General features: G+C 37.1%; 1 protein-coding gene and 1 pseudogene across 1 annotated transcript; both read right to left on the bottom strand.

Moving 5' to 3' along the window:
* Positions 1 to 3,300: 3,300 nt before the first annotated feature.
* Positions 3,301 to 16,133, bottom strand: TMX1 (thioredoxin related transmembrane protein 1). Its single transcript, XM_037503324.2, has 8 exons — positions 15,850 to 16,133; positions 13,176 to 13,291; positions 11,969 to 12,014; positions 8,959 to 9,087; positions 7,092 to 7,137; positions 6,893 to 6,994; positions 6,713 to 6,779; positions 3,301 to 5,222 (listed from the first exon to the last, which is right to left on the bottom strand). Exons 1-8 carry the CDS (start codon positions 15,999 to 16,001, stop codon positions 5,044 to 5,046), a joined length of 837 nt encoding a protein of 278 aa, XP_037359221.1. The 5' UTR covers positions 16,002 to 16,133; the 3' UTR covers positions 3,301 to 5,043.
* LOC119239608 (small nucleolar RNA SNORA70) lies at positions 12,954 to 13,075 on the bottom strand (annotated as a pseudogene).
* Positions 16,134 to 17,283: the final 1,150 nt, after the last annotated feature.

Here is a 17,283-nt window from a genome sequence, read left to right as displayed (position 1 = left end):
AATTGGCCTATTCACTGACTATGTCCGTGGCTGGATTAGATTACTGTGTGTCTGAATTATCAAAACTCACCCGTAGTAAGGATGGAGACAGCATCCCCAGAAGCGCACAGAGAACTTAAATTCTGAGTTCTACGGTCAGGGATAAGAAAGCTAGAGTAAACAGGTTTACTATGTAGTAAAGGCAGGCTAGTCTTGGCCTTTTCTGCTCCATCTTAGCAGACTAATGGCCAAATTACTGCGAACTGACCCATTTTGTTTCACAAATATGAAAATCAATGCCCAGACAGATGACAGTCACATTCCTACTCAGTAGAAGAGACAACATATGAAGCCAGGTCTCCTGATCTCGGCCCAGAGTCCCCCCACAACACTATGGTTTGTCTCAGAGTTTCAGGCCTCAAGGAGTTGACAAGCAGATTTTGGAGACAAGACTGCAATGATCATCTTGTTCAAGGTAGAAACCATTTTACTCATAAATTACAGCTTAGAAGATATATTACAGGCCTCCCCAGTGGCGCAGCGGGTTGAATGCAGCACTGTGAAGCTGTCTGCAGCCTCTGCAGCACTGGTTCAATTCCTGGCCAGCCAGGGAGATTCCCACATGGCGTGGCAGACCTCTCCTGTCTCGCCCACTGCTCCCCTCAGCAGTGTATTTTGGTCCTTCTGCTGTTCTGCTCCCTGCTGTCTCTGGTGAATTCTCTCACCCTCCTGTGCCTCTGGCCTGTACCCCGGTGCTTGTATAAATAAATTTTTTTTAAAAATCTTAAAAAAAAAAGTATTACAATTTGCTCAATGTAAGTAAAGTAATTGGTATAATAAATATAATATTACAAGACACAATGCAATTGGAGACTGATAAAAACCACACTATGAGAAAAATGAGTGTGGGTCAATGAAGGACTTATAGGATTTGAATGAACTCCTGAACCATCAAATGGCATATGAGGCAGACTCATGGAATTTTTTATTATTTTAGCAGTTTCAGGAATATTATTTGGGTTGGGCAGGGAAAATACAGCTCAAAGCATTTAAATTTTCCAACCAAGTAGATACTTGATTTTGTGGAAACAGAGATATCTAAGTTTAGAAAAAGTTCTTAGGAATAGCAAGTAGTAATATGTTGAATCTTCCTAAATTACCTGAGTATGTATTTCAATCTATTAGCAAACTCATTTCTGTGATATGCCTTATTAAAAAACTGAAACTAGGAAATTTTAAAAACTACTAACATAAGTTATTCCTCAAAGTGAAATATATTTTCACTGAACTTAAAACTCTGAGATTTAAAACAAGGTTCAGATAAATCAAATCTCCATTTGATCAACTGAAATTATTTTCATTTCTTGTGTTCTCATTATAAGGATACAATCAGCCTGACTTGTGATATCTCAATGAAAAGAGGCTTAAAAGTAATGCCACACACAGCAAATGAGCAGAAAGGAGGCACAAGCTGCTTTCATTACTGACCACAATACTGATATTATATCTTGCAATTAATTAAAAACAAGCACTCATTTTAAAAGGGGATATTTTGAATCTGTCCAAGTATATAGTTTGACTGTACAACTTAATCAAACTTCCAATTTATACTTTAGCATTAATGGCTTCAAAACAAACACTAAAGTTGTTAAATATGCAATTCCAATATATTTAAATACACAGGTAAGATACACAATTTAAAATTTTACTTTTAGATTATGCAATTTTTTCAGTAAAAACCACATTTAAATTCTATTTCAAATCAATTCTTATTAATAAAAGAGCTAAATCAAAAGTAATTAGCAATCATATCTCAATAAAACTGGGGGAAATTAGTAACTTATTAAAATAATTCTACCTTAAGCTATGATAACCCTGAATTAAAATATTCATCCAAAAATGTTAATTTCATCATAAAGCTTAGAACTATGCCTTTAATGCACTGGGTTGAACAAGAACACAAGTGATTTGAGAAAAAACTGCTTTAATATTATCATTTACTCTGAGGTCAAATGCACCTCTGCAAGAGTTGTTGCTATTGCTGTCCTTGGACTGAGTCAAGCATACCCAGGGCTGCATTTGCAAAGGGGCATCAGACATGTGCAGTTGTTGCATGTGATGTCAGGGAGCACTAGCTTGCAGATGTAAATAGGGCAAGGATATTTCTCTATGAAATATGTGAAAGACAGAAGTATTTGTTCACTTTAAGAAAGCACCATTTACTGCAATAACCTTGATTCTTAAGAAGTAGGCAACATGGGCCTCCCCGGTGGCGCAGCGGGTTGAGCACAACGCTGAGAAGCTGTCCGCAGCCTCTGCAGCACAGGTTCGATTCCCGGCCAGCCAGGGAGAAACCCACATGGCACAGCAGACCTCTCCTGTCATGCCCACTTGCTCCCCTCAGCAGTGTATTTCAGTCCATCTGCCTGTTCTGCTCCCCGCTCCCCACTTTATCTCTGGTGAATCCTCTCACCCTCCCACGCCTCTGGCCTGTACCCCGGTTCTTGTATAAATAAATAAAAAAAAAAATCTTTAAAAATAAAAAAAAGAAGCATGCAACATCACACAACAGCAAATGCTGAATACTGGTATTTCTGAATAGTATTTGTCATGATACTCAGATAGGAGTGAAAGCATAGCCTAGTTAATATACATATTAATGAATTTTCAGTACTCATACTGAATAAAAAACACAAAATTTGAAATCAGAACTGGACTGAAATTATACCCATTTGTGTCCCAGTTCTGCCTATTTGCCTGAAAGTTGTGAACACTTACATTACAGTTAGGACAAAATGAATACAGGAAAACCTAACAGGTAGCTAGTGAATGGCAGCTGTTATGACATAGATGCACAGGAATCTTCGTGAAGTTTTGGACTTCTGAGTAAGCAGTTAGTAACATGTGGTAGCACACTGCATTTCTCAGGGTAATGACCAGATTTTACATAATTCAGTAGCAGAGCTGAATGACTGTGGAGAGGGCTGTGGGCAAGAGTTCTCCAGGATGCTTTCACACAGTACCTTATTTCCTCCTAAATTAATTGTAGCTAAGCTGCCAGATTAAGCCCCATAAAACCAATAAGGGAAAAAGAGTGGTCTGCCAATGATAAAATGATTCCATACCTTTTCTGTCTGTGCTATGGCAGAAAATTGATTATTCAGATATCCACAGTAACAAGTCTGAAAAAAAGTGTAACCATGGTTTTTGAAACATCAAATCTTCACCTGCTCAGCCTTTTACATTTTCTGTATTTTCTACTTAAAAACTTGAAATTTATAATGTCATGTGGACTAGAATACCACACACAGTAGAACGCATAATCAATGAGGACTATTTTCTTCAGTCAGAAAATGTGTTTTACTCTAGCCTTTTGACTACAGACCAAGAACACATATGGTGATATCTATTAACTTGAACATTGTTAAATACAAAATAGTCATTTATAAATATGCAACTAGAAATCACCCTTGGCTTCAGCTTTAGTGAAGTGCTTAGAAAAATTTATTTTGTGCTTAAGATATTTCTTCTAAAGCATCACAAAATTATTACACATCCAAACTCTTCTTCAATGGTAGAATATTTAATATTCTAAAGGAGAGGTCTTTAAAACTGTTGTACATTATGATACTGTTAAGTCTAATGAATTCACACAGCAGCAAAATCTAGACAAAATGGGACACGTTAAAGATATTGTAGACTACATAATAGGCAGGTGATTCATTATGTATATTTATGGGTTTCCCCTCCTAATAGCTAATACAGTTCTCTATTGCCCAATCTCCCTTTCTTTGCTGTAACATATAAACTCAGTACTCTAACTCATTAAGGAGCAAAAATATTAAATGTCCCATCCTGCTGATTATACCTATGAAGTACCACACAACAGGAAGCACAACAGAACATGGAGTTTCTTTTCAAAAACATAAGAATATGATTTTAAAACATCAAGCACACACTGACTTTGTAAAATCAATTAAGAACTTTCTATATACGTTAATATATATTGAATACATATACTCTTAAGATACTTTTTCCTGAGTAGAATGCAGTTTATTTTATATCAAATTAAACTTCTGTGCATTTCCAAAATGTAAAATAACAACAAACGCTTTTTCACATCAAATTAAAAAAATCAGGAATGTCCTGTCTTCATAGTCAGAAATAAAAATGAAAAAGTTCAAGTAGCGCTTCAACAAGAATGACAGAAAATCTGAAACAGGGGCCAAAATTTCAAATTATCAGTGACAGCTCTTTGATTTTAAGGATCCCTCAAGTAAACCTCAGTTTGAAAGAAACAAACAAAAAATACTATTTATTAAAATATGAATGTATTTCCAGGAAATTATCTAAATTAGAAAATGAAAACTACAACCCATTATAAGTAAGAAAAACACAAACCATACACTCAGCATAGAAGGCAGGCAACCAACCTTTAGAGGAATCAAGACAACACCATGAACTTACAAAAACTTCCTAAATCAGTAGCACATCCTACAGTAGAGCATGTATTAGCATTAGCATGTGTAGAAAACTAATTAAAGATAGTTTTTAATTAGTTACATAATCTAAAAATAAGGAAACTTTTACTATATTTCTAAAAGGACCACAGAGTTGTTATTGAAATACACATTTCTTGAAACAATGGGAAAAGCTCCCATTTATGGGAAATGTCTTTTTCACACAGTGAAACTGAGAAAATTATATCATATGAGAAATCCTTTTCTCTAAAATAATCTCCTTAAATATCTCGATAATGCAATACTTGGGAAATGAAATTTTTCAATTCAAACTTGAAACAGATTATAAAACAAACATACACAAATCTTATTGCTTGGCACCAGATTTTCAAAAATTAAAGGTTTAAATCACTATACTGTACTTAAATCCTACTTCCAACATTTTTAGGTGGTGCTTTTATTTTCTAAAAGCAGACTGTTCAATCAAATGACATCTAGACTGAACTCTGCAATGCACAAGCAAGTCACAGTTCACTTCAAACCAAAAGAAATGATAAATCTTCTATTTCTGTCAAAATCATATTAAGTTATTTATAAAAATTAACTAGGATTTATCTGTGGCTAATGAAGAACCCACAGAACGTTGTCTTATGGCATTCTGGGGAAAGTCTTTCTTTATTCCTTCTTTATTTTCAGTTTCCTCTTCTGAAACATCTTCATCATCAGCCTCTTGTTCTTCCTCCACTTTTTTCAAAGGTTGAGAAGATTCTGGTAATATTTTTTCTTAAAGATAAAGAATGGAAATGAGTTTTTTGTTGTTAGTTTGGATCATGAGTTTGGATTTCCAAAAGGAAAAGATTACCAAGAATAAATGATATTGTAAAAATAAAAATTGTAAAAAAAATAAATAAATAAAAATTGGTTTGGAAGACCCATTTACTTACTAAATTCATTCTAATTAACCACTTATTTATAAACTGAACTAAAATTAATGCTGTGAATAAGGCAGTTGTAAGAAAATATACTCCATTAAATATAATCATATATTAACTTTCTCTTAAATCCTCTAGGTAACAAACTTCAACACTACCCTCTATTCAGTTCCCAAATGGAAATTAGACTTTTCAAACTAAAAGTTATATTCCTATCGATGTTTTATTTTCAACTGGTATCATAAATGTGCTTCCCCTAATCCACATATAAAATTTTCTTAAGATGTAATCACAAATAATAAAGGTATCAATTGTAAGGACAATGAACTTCTGAATATGTGTACACATATCCATTGCTTGCTTTTACATTCATTACATTGCTTTTAAAGTAATCTACATTTTCCCCTTATAGAGATCCTATATCCTACATAAAAATGATCCACACATCCTTTTTAGTAGCAAAACAATGTGTCAATTAGTCAACAGACAAGATACACTATAAATGCCATCTCCACAGGTATCACTCCAAGAGTTTTGACCTCAGTAAATACAAAGTCATAACAGGTATCACAATCAGAGAAACTGTCAGGCCAAGAGTCTGATTTAGATTCTACTCTCAGCACTCTTCTTTCAGTATAACCTTGGAAAATACTTTATCTTTCTGAACCTTGTTTCCTCAAGGACAAAATGGGAATAGTATCACATATGCAGTCCACCTTAGATAGTTGCTGAAAAGCAAACAGCATTACAAAAAGTCAAAGTTTTTTACAAACTGCAAACAGGAAGCCATCCATAATGGCATAGTTTTCAGTATGAAAAATAAATGACTGGTAGGGAATTATATGCAGACAGCAGCAAATGCTTCTAATGATATAAAGTCATCTTGTAGTAAAGTACAGTGTTAATGCCAATCCTAAATCAGTCACTGGAGTATTTTCCAATATCCTCCCATTTACAATAAGAAAAATCTTTGAATGTGCTCACTGTACTAATGAATAAATTCAAGACCAGAAAATAAAACTTTTTTTATTTTATTCAAATGTGTATTCAAATGAATCCATGAAAATCATGGAATGTCCAAATAAATTGGCCAATAAAAACTGACAGCCAATCAACATTATTAAAATTCTCCATATTATAAAAGCCAAGAAAGTAACTATGTTCCAAAATCTACTGGATGTTTTTCTTACATGAAATATATTTCACCCTCTCCATTTTGATAAAAATTACCACCTCATATTTAGTGACCTAAGCTAGAAGGGCATCCCATTAAATGTGGTTGTGTTTACAGAAATGAATGGATTATGATGAATAAAAATAAACATTTTAAAATATACTTACTGGAAGGGTAGGGTTGGGGTCTGCGCCTTTTTGAAGGACAAAGGCAATCTGCTACAAATATCATACACTGCAAAAAATAAACATAAGAAATATGAATGTACAATGTATGATATAGCTAGTGCAATTCTACTATCAAATTTTGAAATATTCTTTCTAGTACTCTGAAAATGAAGTACTTACAAGTCCTAATAATAATCCTGAAAGCAGAGTTGCTAAAGCAAAAACGGCATATGATCCCCAAACTGGTAATCCAAGGTCTTCAATAAAATAGTTATGGCAAGTCTAAAATTAAAAGAAAAACATGAGCTAAGAAACTGGTTGCTTAAAAACAGGTGAATGTTAAAAATATTTAAAACAGAAATAAAATTTTAGGTCATACCCTGATCCACATAGACAGCTGAAAGAGTGCTGACATACTACTCATCCTAAAGTAAAAGAGAGATCATTGAAAATCAATCAGAGCTCATTCTGGATTGTTGCCATTATGTTAAAATATTTGCTACTTTCTTTTCCGTTTTCTCCTTAATCACAAGGTAAACCTTACATCTGTCAATTTCTCCAATAAACCCTGAGTAACAGGTAACAAGCTCAATGGAACCAGTTGAAAAAAGTTAGGAATACTATAAGCAAATTCCAACTTTTGTTCACCCTTAAGATGCTCCCAAGAATAAGCAGAGATGGGAGCCAAAAGGAAGAACTAAGAGCACCTGCTGAGCCCATCCTGCCCATGTAACAATTATATCCCATTACTAAAATTAAATAAAGCCTACAATAACATTAGTTTGATAACATAAGTAAAAATTCGTTTTACAAAACCCAAGTAGTTTATTTACATGGGTAGTCAGAAAAAAGGAATGTTCAAGAAATAAGATAGGTCTGCCAATTACCAACTATTTTCCCTGTAGCAGAAGTGTTGTTACTGGTGTTGCCATCAGTACATAAATCAATTCACACATTAGCCAAAGTTTCTGTATGCATGATGTCCTTATTCTGTTTTCAGCCATTTGGGTGGGTCTCAAATTTCCTGAGCTGACATTGGGTTGCCCTTCAATCAGTACTCCAAATGGCAAAAAAAAAAAAAAAAAAAAAAAAAAAGGTATAGATTGCTGCTCTGAGGATTCAAACAAGATTTATGAGCAACCCCCTTATGTATAAGACCCCAGAGGTTAAGATTCACTTCTGAGATAAGATTAGATTTCAAAGAACAAACATCAATTATATTTTCAGTTCAACAAAGAAAGATACTTTAATCACATTGTTTCTGTTGTTTAAAAGGCAAAATGGGAGTAGAATCAGGGAATCAAAACCTAGAGCACTGTGTAGTCTCTCTGTAGGGTGCACTAACTAGACTATGAGGAATTGTAGGTACTTGAAGTTGGGCATGGTGGTTTAGTAGGGAAATCCTCACAGCTAAGAAACAATTCAATTCAGAGGCTTTCTCAAGAAAGAAGGCATAACGGAAAGGTGTTAAACTTTTCTTTCAAAACACTGCTTAGAGTTGATCTTTTCATGACTCTCAGAATCCAGAGTCATGACTCTCAGAATTCTGTGTCCTCCAAGGGCAAGAGTGGCAAGGAGACAGAAGAGTTAGCGTAGCCACACCAGGATGAGGCCAGAGGCCTCTCAAATGATCCATGAAGTCTGGTGCCCCCCCAACAATGTGAAAGGAAGCATGCTTGCTAACTCTAATTCTTACTGCTCCATATTAAGCTGGTATGGAGAAATGTATCTATCCTTTAGCTATGTATAATGCTCAGAGTTAAATCATGCCATTACTAAGGTCACTCTTCATCCGTGTTACTCATACACAGTTATCGGGCAGGTAGAATAGCCAACTAAACATAACTCAATCACATTATATCAACAACTAAAATCTAAAGGTAGCATGGATAAGTGTATTATTGAGACTTCTCATTCAAAATCAGTTCAAATGACTGCTTTACACATTACATTGCTCATATTCTTAGAAGATTTATTTAGTTTTTGATGATACCAATGACCATATCTACAAAGCTGAAACATTCCTGAATTTGCATTCAAGTTCTATAAAATGGCTCCTATCTTAACAAGTAACAAGGATAAAAGTTTGATTTAGAAAATAAAGTCAAACTAAAAAAAATCATAGTAAATGTGACTATACCTTAAGAGTCCAAGATATAAACTGAGTATGAATGCTTTCTTATATGAAATAAATCTTTATTGCAATTAATTCAGAAATAAGCAAGATAAAAATCCCTCATACTTACAGAATAGAACCTGGACCAAACCATGTTGAAACTGGTTCAATATTCTTCCATTCTTTTTCACTTATGTAGTTTATGAAGTCCTTCTTAGTCCTTGGTCCCTGATAGCGCCTGAATTCACCATCTTTACAACTAAAGAAGGTTAGAACTAAATATTAACCAGCACCAAGTAAATAAACTTTGCATTTATTCTGCTATTTTTTTTTTAAGATTTATTTTATTTATACAAGCACTGGGTACAGTCAGAAGCATGGGAGGGTGAGAGATTCACCAGAGCCAAAGTGGGGAACAGAACAGGCAGACTGACGAAATACACTGCTGAGGGGAGCAGCAGGTGAGACAGGAGAAGTCTGTGCACCATGTGGGACCCTCGCTGGTGGCCGGGGATCGAACCAGCGCTGCAGAGGCTGCGGGCAGCTTCACAGCCCAGCGCTCAACCCCTGCACCACCGGGGTGGCCCTATTCTATTTCTTTAATCTTTTTACAGTCAATCCTAACTTTCAAAATCATTAGTAATGCACAAGTAGCACACTATACTGTTACTCATGATATCTCAGCCACAAATTAAATGAGATATTTTAAGCCATAAACCTTAAGACTTATTGTTACTCCTCTAAATAATAAAACCATGAAACATAGTAAGTAGCTGTATGTCAATTTTCTCTCAAAACTTGGGTGGCTAGGAGAGAGAACACAGTACTGATAAAGCTCAGAAAATCACTTTAAGGCTTATGTATATATAATATTATGCAGCACTATTGATAATAGGTAAAACCTGGAAACAACCCAAATGCCCAAAAATAGATGACTGGATCAAGAAGATGTGGTACATATATACACAATGGAATATTATTCAGCAATCAGAAAAGATAAACTCATGCCATTTGCAGCAACATGGATGGAGCTAGAAGGAATTATGCTCAGTGAAATAAGCCAGAAGGAAAAAGAAAAATATCGGATGGTTTTACTTATAACAGGAATATAGGGGAACCAAATTAGACATTAGTGTAAAAAAAATAATAATAACAGTACAAAACACAACAACGCAAAAATTATAAACCAGAAACAATTATAAACCAGAAACATCCTGCAAGGGAGGGAGAGGGATCAGAGGGAGGGAGGGAGGAGCACAGGGGACAGTGGTGATGGTGCATGGGTGCCTTGGGGAAGGAAATTCTATGGGGACTCAATCTGAGGGGATGGAGGGAAGCAAATATTGTCTAAAAAATTTTAAAAAATGATAAAAGTTAAAATGAAAAAAAAAACTTATGTGTATGTAATACTAAAGGAAAGCATGAAAGATTGTTGAAATGTTTGGCCACTTATTATTAGCTACTGTTAAGGTATTGGTTAAAAATTTAAAGCAGTTTTTCTGGTATTTCCAGTCAGAATCACATCATCTCCATCATCACACTTAGAATTGCTGGAGGCATCTGGTACAGTCCTTCCCTTCCTATCACTGCAGTAATTCTACTTTATGGTCTGCTTTGCATTCTTCCTGACATCCACCTCCTCCCTCCCATCCCCACTATACGGAGCTCGGTCACAGAGCTTGGTCATAAAACCATAAGTGTTCTCCCTGCTCTACATCTTCACCTTTTGCAAACTACACACCTTAAACACTGCCAATCAATCTCACTTAAATTACACTTCAAAAACTTTCAATAGCCCACTATTATCTACAGTAGGGCTAGTGGCTCCCTGTCCATTCAGAGTTAAAAACCACAAAGCAGCATGCAATTAAAAATTAATTTTGTGGGCCTCCCCTGGTGGCGCAGCAGTTGAGTGCTAGGTTGCGAAGCTGCCCGCAGCCTCTGCAGCACAGGTTCGTTCCCCGCCCACTGGCGAGGGTCCCACATGGCCGCATACCTCTCCTGCCGCCCGCTGCTCCCCTCAGCAGTGTATTTCGTCAGTCTGCTTGCTCTGTTCCCTGCTCTGGCTCTGGTGAATTCTCTCACCCTCCCGTGCTTCTGACTGTACCCAGTGCTTGTATAAATAAACAAATAAATCTTTAAAAATAAATAACTAAATAAATAAATATTAATTTTGTGTAGAAAATGGCATTTGAGGTTTCTTTGAGGCTGGGTGGAATTTCAACAGAAGAAATTAGGGGAATGAGCAAGATTAACAATGTGACTACAAGAAAAAGGACAGGAAATTCCAGAAAAGTTCAGGGGTGTTTAGAAGTAGAAATGAAAGGCAGAGACTAGAGTTAGATTAGGGGCAAGAAACACTTAGGGAGACAAAAAAATTGACATTTAAATGGATACAAGGGAGAAGAGGGAAAAGCCAGAGAGAAAGATACAAAAATAGGGGAGGGAGAAAAGGTGACAAAGAGGGGTAAGATACAAAGAACTTCAAATTTATTTTCAAAATTTTAAATGAGAAAAGTAATTCCTGACATTTAATCTACCAGCTAGGAGTTACTAAGGTACAGGACAGGTACAGATTTGAAAATTCCTATTTTCAGTTTAGAAGATAAAGTAAAACTAAAAGACCTGATACTGAAGACTAATCTTGTTCATTCTGACTTAAGACATAACCATGACACCCTCTCCTCTCTCCTAAGACTGAGCTATAGCACTTTCTCAGCTATTTTTTTGAATATGCCAAATTCTTACTTATGACTGTTTATGAGGTTATCCTCAGGATCAAGGCTTACTCTGCACTCCATAGGAAATTCTACCTCCAAAACTCTACCTGAAACCCACTGTTCTCCAGGAACCACTCCAGCTCACAGGGATGTTTCCCTTATTAAACTTCCCACAGGAATTACAACTCTAGCCTCATAATCATTTATTATGCTGAATAATATTTTATCATTTCAAAAACAATGAATCCCTGAGATCACAGGTTTCATACACCATTCACATATTTAAAGGCACCTCAGTTAGCCTTCCAATATACTTGCCCAAAACAATGCTGTTTAATTATTTACTAGGCCAGATGCCAACTACTGTGATTATAGTCTGATGCATCCTTCTTCTTAAGGACAGAATCTTCACATACTTACTGATAAATAGTAGGAAGAGCAGTTATGATAAATCGTCCACTCAGTCCTACAGTGATTAAAAAAAAAAATCAATTGTATACTTAAAAGCAACTTAGAAAATACTACTGCACATTGTCTCAACTAAAAAGTGTAACAGTTTGAATAAAGAAGATGTTTTGTGTGTGTATGTATGCACACATACATCCATTATAGACCACTGCTTGATTAAGACTACTAATGATGAATCATGGAATAGCACAATATAACAATCTTAAAAAGGTCTGATACAGCAAATCAAACATTGCATCCAGCAAACAAAGACAGTTTAAGATATTGCTAAAAAGGAAAATACTATAAGTTTTTATAAGATGGGTAGTAACTATAGCAGCTGGCATTATTATTATCCCAAGCACTAATATAAATAAGGGTTAATGTATACCTCAGTTTTCTTATCTGTAAAATGGAGATATTACCTATAAGTTTGTATAAGGATTAAATAATAAATGAAAATACCTGGAATGGTACCTCTAATAGCTAAATGCTTGATAAATATTTGCTATTATTACCATTTGGAATGGTGGCAGAGTCAAGAAGCCACGTTCACTGTAACCAAAAGTAGTTAAGATGAGGCTGGTCTGAAAAAGCAGCATCCTTAAGAGCAGGTTCTGCCATGGGCACAGGTGGCCAAGTCAAGAGCATACTTGACCACACAACCCTGGCAATTTTGTAATTAAGAGCCCATGTCTCAAATCATAGGTATAATATTAGGTACCCAATTATAGAAATTCATATCACTTGCCAGGAAATGTGACCTGGACTCCACAAAGAACCTCAACTACAAGCTCCTTATTCTGAAGCTTGATATGGATGCAAATGATGGTTTGGCCAATGTCCAACTGGAGCACAGTGTTCTAAGACTTCTCAGAGGCATTTTTGTCTGGGGCCTAAGGCACCAAGGAAAACAAATCAGATGCAGTTATACAGGAAAGGTGGGGGAGGTAAGACACAGTATTTCCAAGATGCTTCACCCCAACACATACAATGAGCTGCATATGCAACCAAGGAGTTTGCCTTTTGCAGCCACTGCAAACTAAGTCCCCATCAGGGAGTTGGGTAAGTAGGCTGAAGACAATTCTGTTTTCAAAATCTAATGAAAGGTACTGTAGAAAACAGGAGAAGTACCATCCAATTTGCAAGAGAAACAAAACTAACCATTGACTTATAGTACCTGGCTGTTCTGTGACATCTACTTTGGCAACATTGACCTCAAGATCTTCTCCCCACTCAGCAAAACTTTCCCATTCTGGTTGAAGATTCTGACAAGCAGGACACCAGGGCGCGTAACTAAGATACAATTAAAAAAAAAAAAGTTAAGCACTCTAACATGACCACATTTGGATCAAAATTCTACAGCAAATACTTTGTGAAGAGTATTTTATACTAAAAATAAGATAGTAATGAGACTAACTTTGTGAAGATGTCATTTTAAGTGTGACCTTAACATGGAAATCAAGAACAATGAGTTAATCATGAAAAAGTAATTCTGAAAATAAGTTCAGATATGCTTTTTTACATGCAAACAGGTCTTTAAAATCCTTTGGATTTCTCTATTAAAATGTGGCAATTATAAAGCTCAAAGTCAAATCTGGGGTTCACCAGATTTAATAATTTTACACTGCAGGAGTCATAAACCCATGGTGCCAATAAGAGAAAAATGGGAAGTACCTAGAGCTGTGAGAATAAGGAAACACAAGCCCCTGCCTTAAAAAGGGACCCACAACTAAGTAAGGTTGCCTGTCAATTATTGGTCCAGTATGACAAGGTTATTCTTACTTTAAAAGAAACTAAAAATTCTACATTATTACATTAAAGTATTACCCCAAAATTTAATCCACAGAACACAAAGAGGCCATACAAAATTCTTTTAGCCTATCGCTGGTCAGCCAATTTTTAAAACCGTGGGTTTATAAACCTAAGGCCACACATGTTATCTTAATTATTCCTCTGATATTCAGCATCTTCCAAGGTCCTGATTTTCCCCTCTTTATTGTATATTATCTTATAATTTGCTCTGTTTTTTCATGGAACCAAGAATAAAGGCAATACCTTTTAAGACCCAGAGAACAGTTTTTGCACTTCATTATATTTTCTTCACTTGTTTTATGAAAGCAAAATTTTTTAAAAGTATTGGGCCTTGTAAAACAAAGCTAAAATCCTTAACAATAAATTGTACTGCAATGAAAATATGTATGTAAAAAAAGTCTGATCAAAATGGCTTTAATGTAGACAACAGATTTGTAATTAAAAGCAAACTATTATTAGGTAGATCCCCTTTTTCAAGTTCCTTTTGTTTCTCAGCTGTGTTTTAGTTTTAAAGACCACCTCAGGATCCATAGGCTAAGGAGAAAAACTTCTAACCATATACCCTAACTTCACACAGATGCTTTAATTTGAATTCCTCAATATTTCAATTTTGACAGATGCAGTTTTTACTCTGTGAGAAAAATTTTATTGTACTTTGCATAAAAATTTATAATCACTATTGTTTAACACACTAAGAAACTGAATTATTTCATGGGTTCGATTGAAAACAAGTTACTCATGACAAAGAAAAACAAAAAAAAAATAACAAAAACAAATGCTGTCATTGGTTATATTTCTTCTCCCCTGCAGTTAACAATGGTGCATAAACATTTTCCCCTATCTTATTCTCCATGTATAAATACTCTGTCTTTTTTGAAATTTATGACTCAAGAATCACTACTTTAGCCTTCTGAGTTCTTCCTTGGGAATATCCACTCCACCTGACACCTTAACTGACAGTCCAAAGACACAGGAAAACATTCACTCTAGGTTATTCTAACAATAACTGCATGCTCACTGTTAGGGTCTAACCTAACAAAAGACCAAAAGGAAGCCAGTATATCAACACCTGAAAAGATCTGTTTCTCACTGTAAAACACAGGAAATACTACCCATCTTAAAGAACTTGTAGAGGGTGAAATATGACAGTATATGATGCCTAGTGCTTAGCAGAGTCTAATTAATACACAGCTAACATTTAGTTAAGGTGCATTTTTACTAATGTCTTAAACATCACTTATTATCACTACCGCCACCGCTGCCACCACCAACTTAGCACCTAAAGTTAAAGGCAGATGGTTTTTTTCTACAGATGCAGAAGCGACATTATTATAAAGGGATCACAAGACATATCATTTTCTTCGAACAATAAACGATGACCTGGTGCTTTTAGGAGTTTATATGCACACTCATACATTAATTTCACCTTTTGATGCAATACCACTTTGAGAGGCATTAAGAGTCACAACCCAGGACATCCAGACCGTTGTAAAAACACACACCCAAAAGAAAAATGAGAAGGATAAAAGCAGTGAAACTGTAATGAGGGGAACGAAGATTTACAATAACCCAACTTGAACTTACCATTAAAAAAAAAAAAAAAGCACAACCTGTGCAGAATATAAAATTTAAGACAGAGTCCCAAATTCCAACACTACATTCAGGCTACCTTTTAAGGATAATTATACAAAAAAAGAGACTGCTCGATTTCCTCGTTTGCAAAGTTTGATGTAAGTCTGGAAGTCTGTTTGAGAAGAATCAATCTAAAACAAGTAACTGCACAGGCAGCACCACGGCCCTAGAAGAGAAACTAGGGTGCACAGTTTAGAAGAAACTTCATATTCCCTGGTAAGAATAGAGGCTGATCCGAAGAGGAGTTTGGGGATCAGGAAGAGTGGGGGGCGCCCGCGCCGCGGCTGGGACTCGCCGTCCCAGGCAATGAAGGGGCGCAGAGGTGAATGACAGTCCCAACTCGGGTGAGGGTCCCCGGCCCCACAGCGGCCGAGGGAAGAGCCCCGAGACACCCGCCCCGCACTCACAATTCTATCATCCACTCCCCTTCCAACAACTCTTTCCAGTTCTCGTCAGTGATGATGCGCACGTCGCTCCGCCGCCCGTGGGTACACGAGGCCCCCCAAAGCAGCACCACCAGGGCTGCCAGCGGAGCCACGAGACTCCCGGAGAGCGCCATGTCGGCCGCTCGCCCACCCCACAGCGAGAGCTGCGGCCCCCACCTCGGCGCAGCAGCTGCTCACTTCCGCCCTCGCTAGCAGATCTGCGCATGCGCGCGGCGGACGGGCGAGGCGCGCGCGCCTAGAGGACTGGCAGTGCGCGCGCAGTGCGCCTGACGCGGCCAAGTCCTGAAGGGTTGGCTGAGGAGGGAGAGGGAAACGCGCTTATCTCTAGTGCGCATGACAGAAAAGCGGTCTTTTTCTGACCCCAGTGTTGCTAGGGCGGAAACGAGCCAAAAGGGGCGTGGTGTAGAAAGTGAGGCCCTGACGGGAAACTGATTAAAACTCTGTGTCAGGTTTTTGGCGCCAAGTGATTGGCATTTATGCTTACTTGTGCAAATTGACACGATTGTAGGAAAGCAGTTTCCAGTTAAAATCCCTTTAGCGTTCTCGTTTGTTCCTTTTGAAATTTATAGTAAAGCTAATGGATAGTTTTTATGTGAGTCAGAATATTTGGTTTACTTCTGGGGCACTAGAGACTGAAACAGTACACAAGGGAAACTAGTGGGGTACTCTTTGTGGTCTGTATCTTGTGGTGAACAGTGCTTACAGTTGTCTATATTTGTAAAAAAAAAAAAAAAACTCATCAAGTGCATTTTAGGATGTCCGTTAGCCCTCAAATTTTTTTAAATGTAGTAAGTACTTATGTTACAGGGCAGGGAGAGGGGCAGCCCAAACCCAGCAAACCTGCCTATTCTAAATGGGTTTTGCCATCCGCTGCATCAATACAAAACATATGAGACTTTAATGGGAAGGAACTTTAATACAACTAGGAAACAATACAGGAAAGGCAAAGAATTTAGTTTCTAAATCAAGCACCCAAAGTTACCCGACCCCTCGTGGGTAAAACTCCATTCAAACGGGATTGGCCCAGAGCAAGGCCCCAAAGCCTGCCACAAATATAAAGCATCTTCCAGTGGGGACCCACAAAAAAGGGTCAGAAACAACCAGACAAGCCCGGAAGGAAAAAAGCAAAAGCAAAATCAAAATAAAAGCTGCCATTGTCTCCTCCCCACAGGTCTCACCCACATCTGTGTCACCCAGTCCATGATCAAAAGACAAGCGCAGTTTCTTCACGTGTCTCTAGGCTCCATGTGCCTCCTCCAGGTCTCCTGGCTCTCCATCCCGCTTCCTTCCTCAGTCTCCTCTGCAGCTTCTTCTCTTCCTGCTCAGCTCCACCCTCCATTTGGGTGGAACAGGGAACCTGGAACCTCCCCCTTTCCTGGGGACCACCCTGTTACA

Source organism: Talpa occidentalis, unplaced genomic scaffold (assembly GCF_014898055.3).
Source record: "Talpa occidentalis isolate TD23 unplaced genomic scaffold, MPIMG_talOcc4v2.1 talOcc4.11, whole genome shotgun sequence".
Lineage (NCBI taxonomy): Eukaryota > Metazoa > Chordata > Mammalia > Eulipotyphla > Talpidae > Talpa > Talpa occidentalis.
Note: the sequence above shows the minus strand (reverse complement) of the source record. Positions and strands in the feature narration are given on the sequence as shown.

Bases quoted from the DNA above. Each gene is read 5' to 3' on its own strand.
- TMX1 (XM_037503324.2), bottom strand. From the start codon at position 16,001: ATGGCGCTCTCCGGGAGTCTCGTGGCTCCGCTGGCAGCCCTGGTGGTG. The intron at 13,292-15,849 runs GTGAGTGCGGGG...ATTGTATCTTAG, and splicing joins GGGGAGTGGATGATAGAATT to TTACGCGCCCTGGTGTCCTG. The intron at 5,223-6,712 runs GTAAGTATATTT...TTTATCTTTAAG, and splicing joins ACCCCAACCCTACCCTTCCA to AAAAAATATTACCAGAATCT.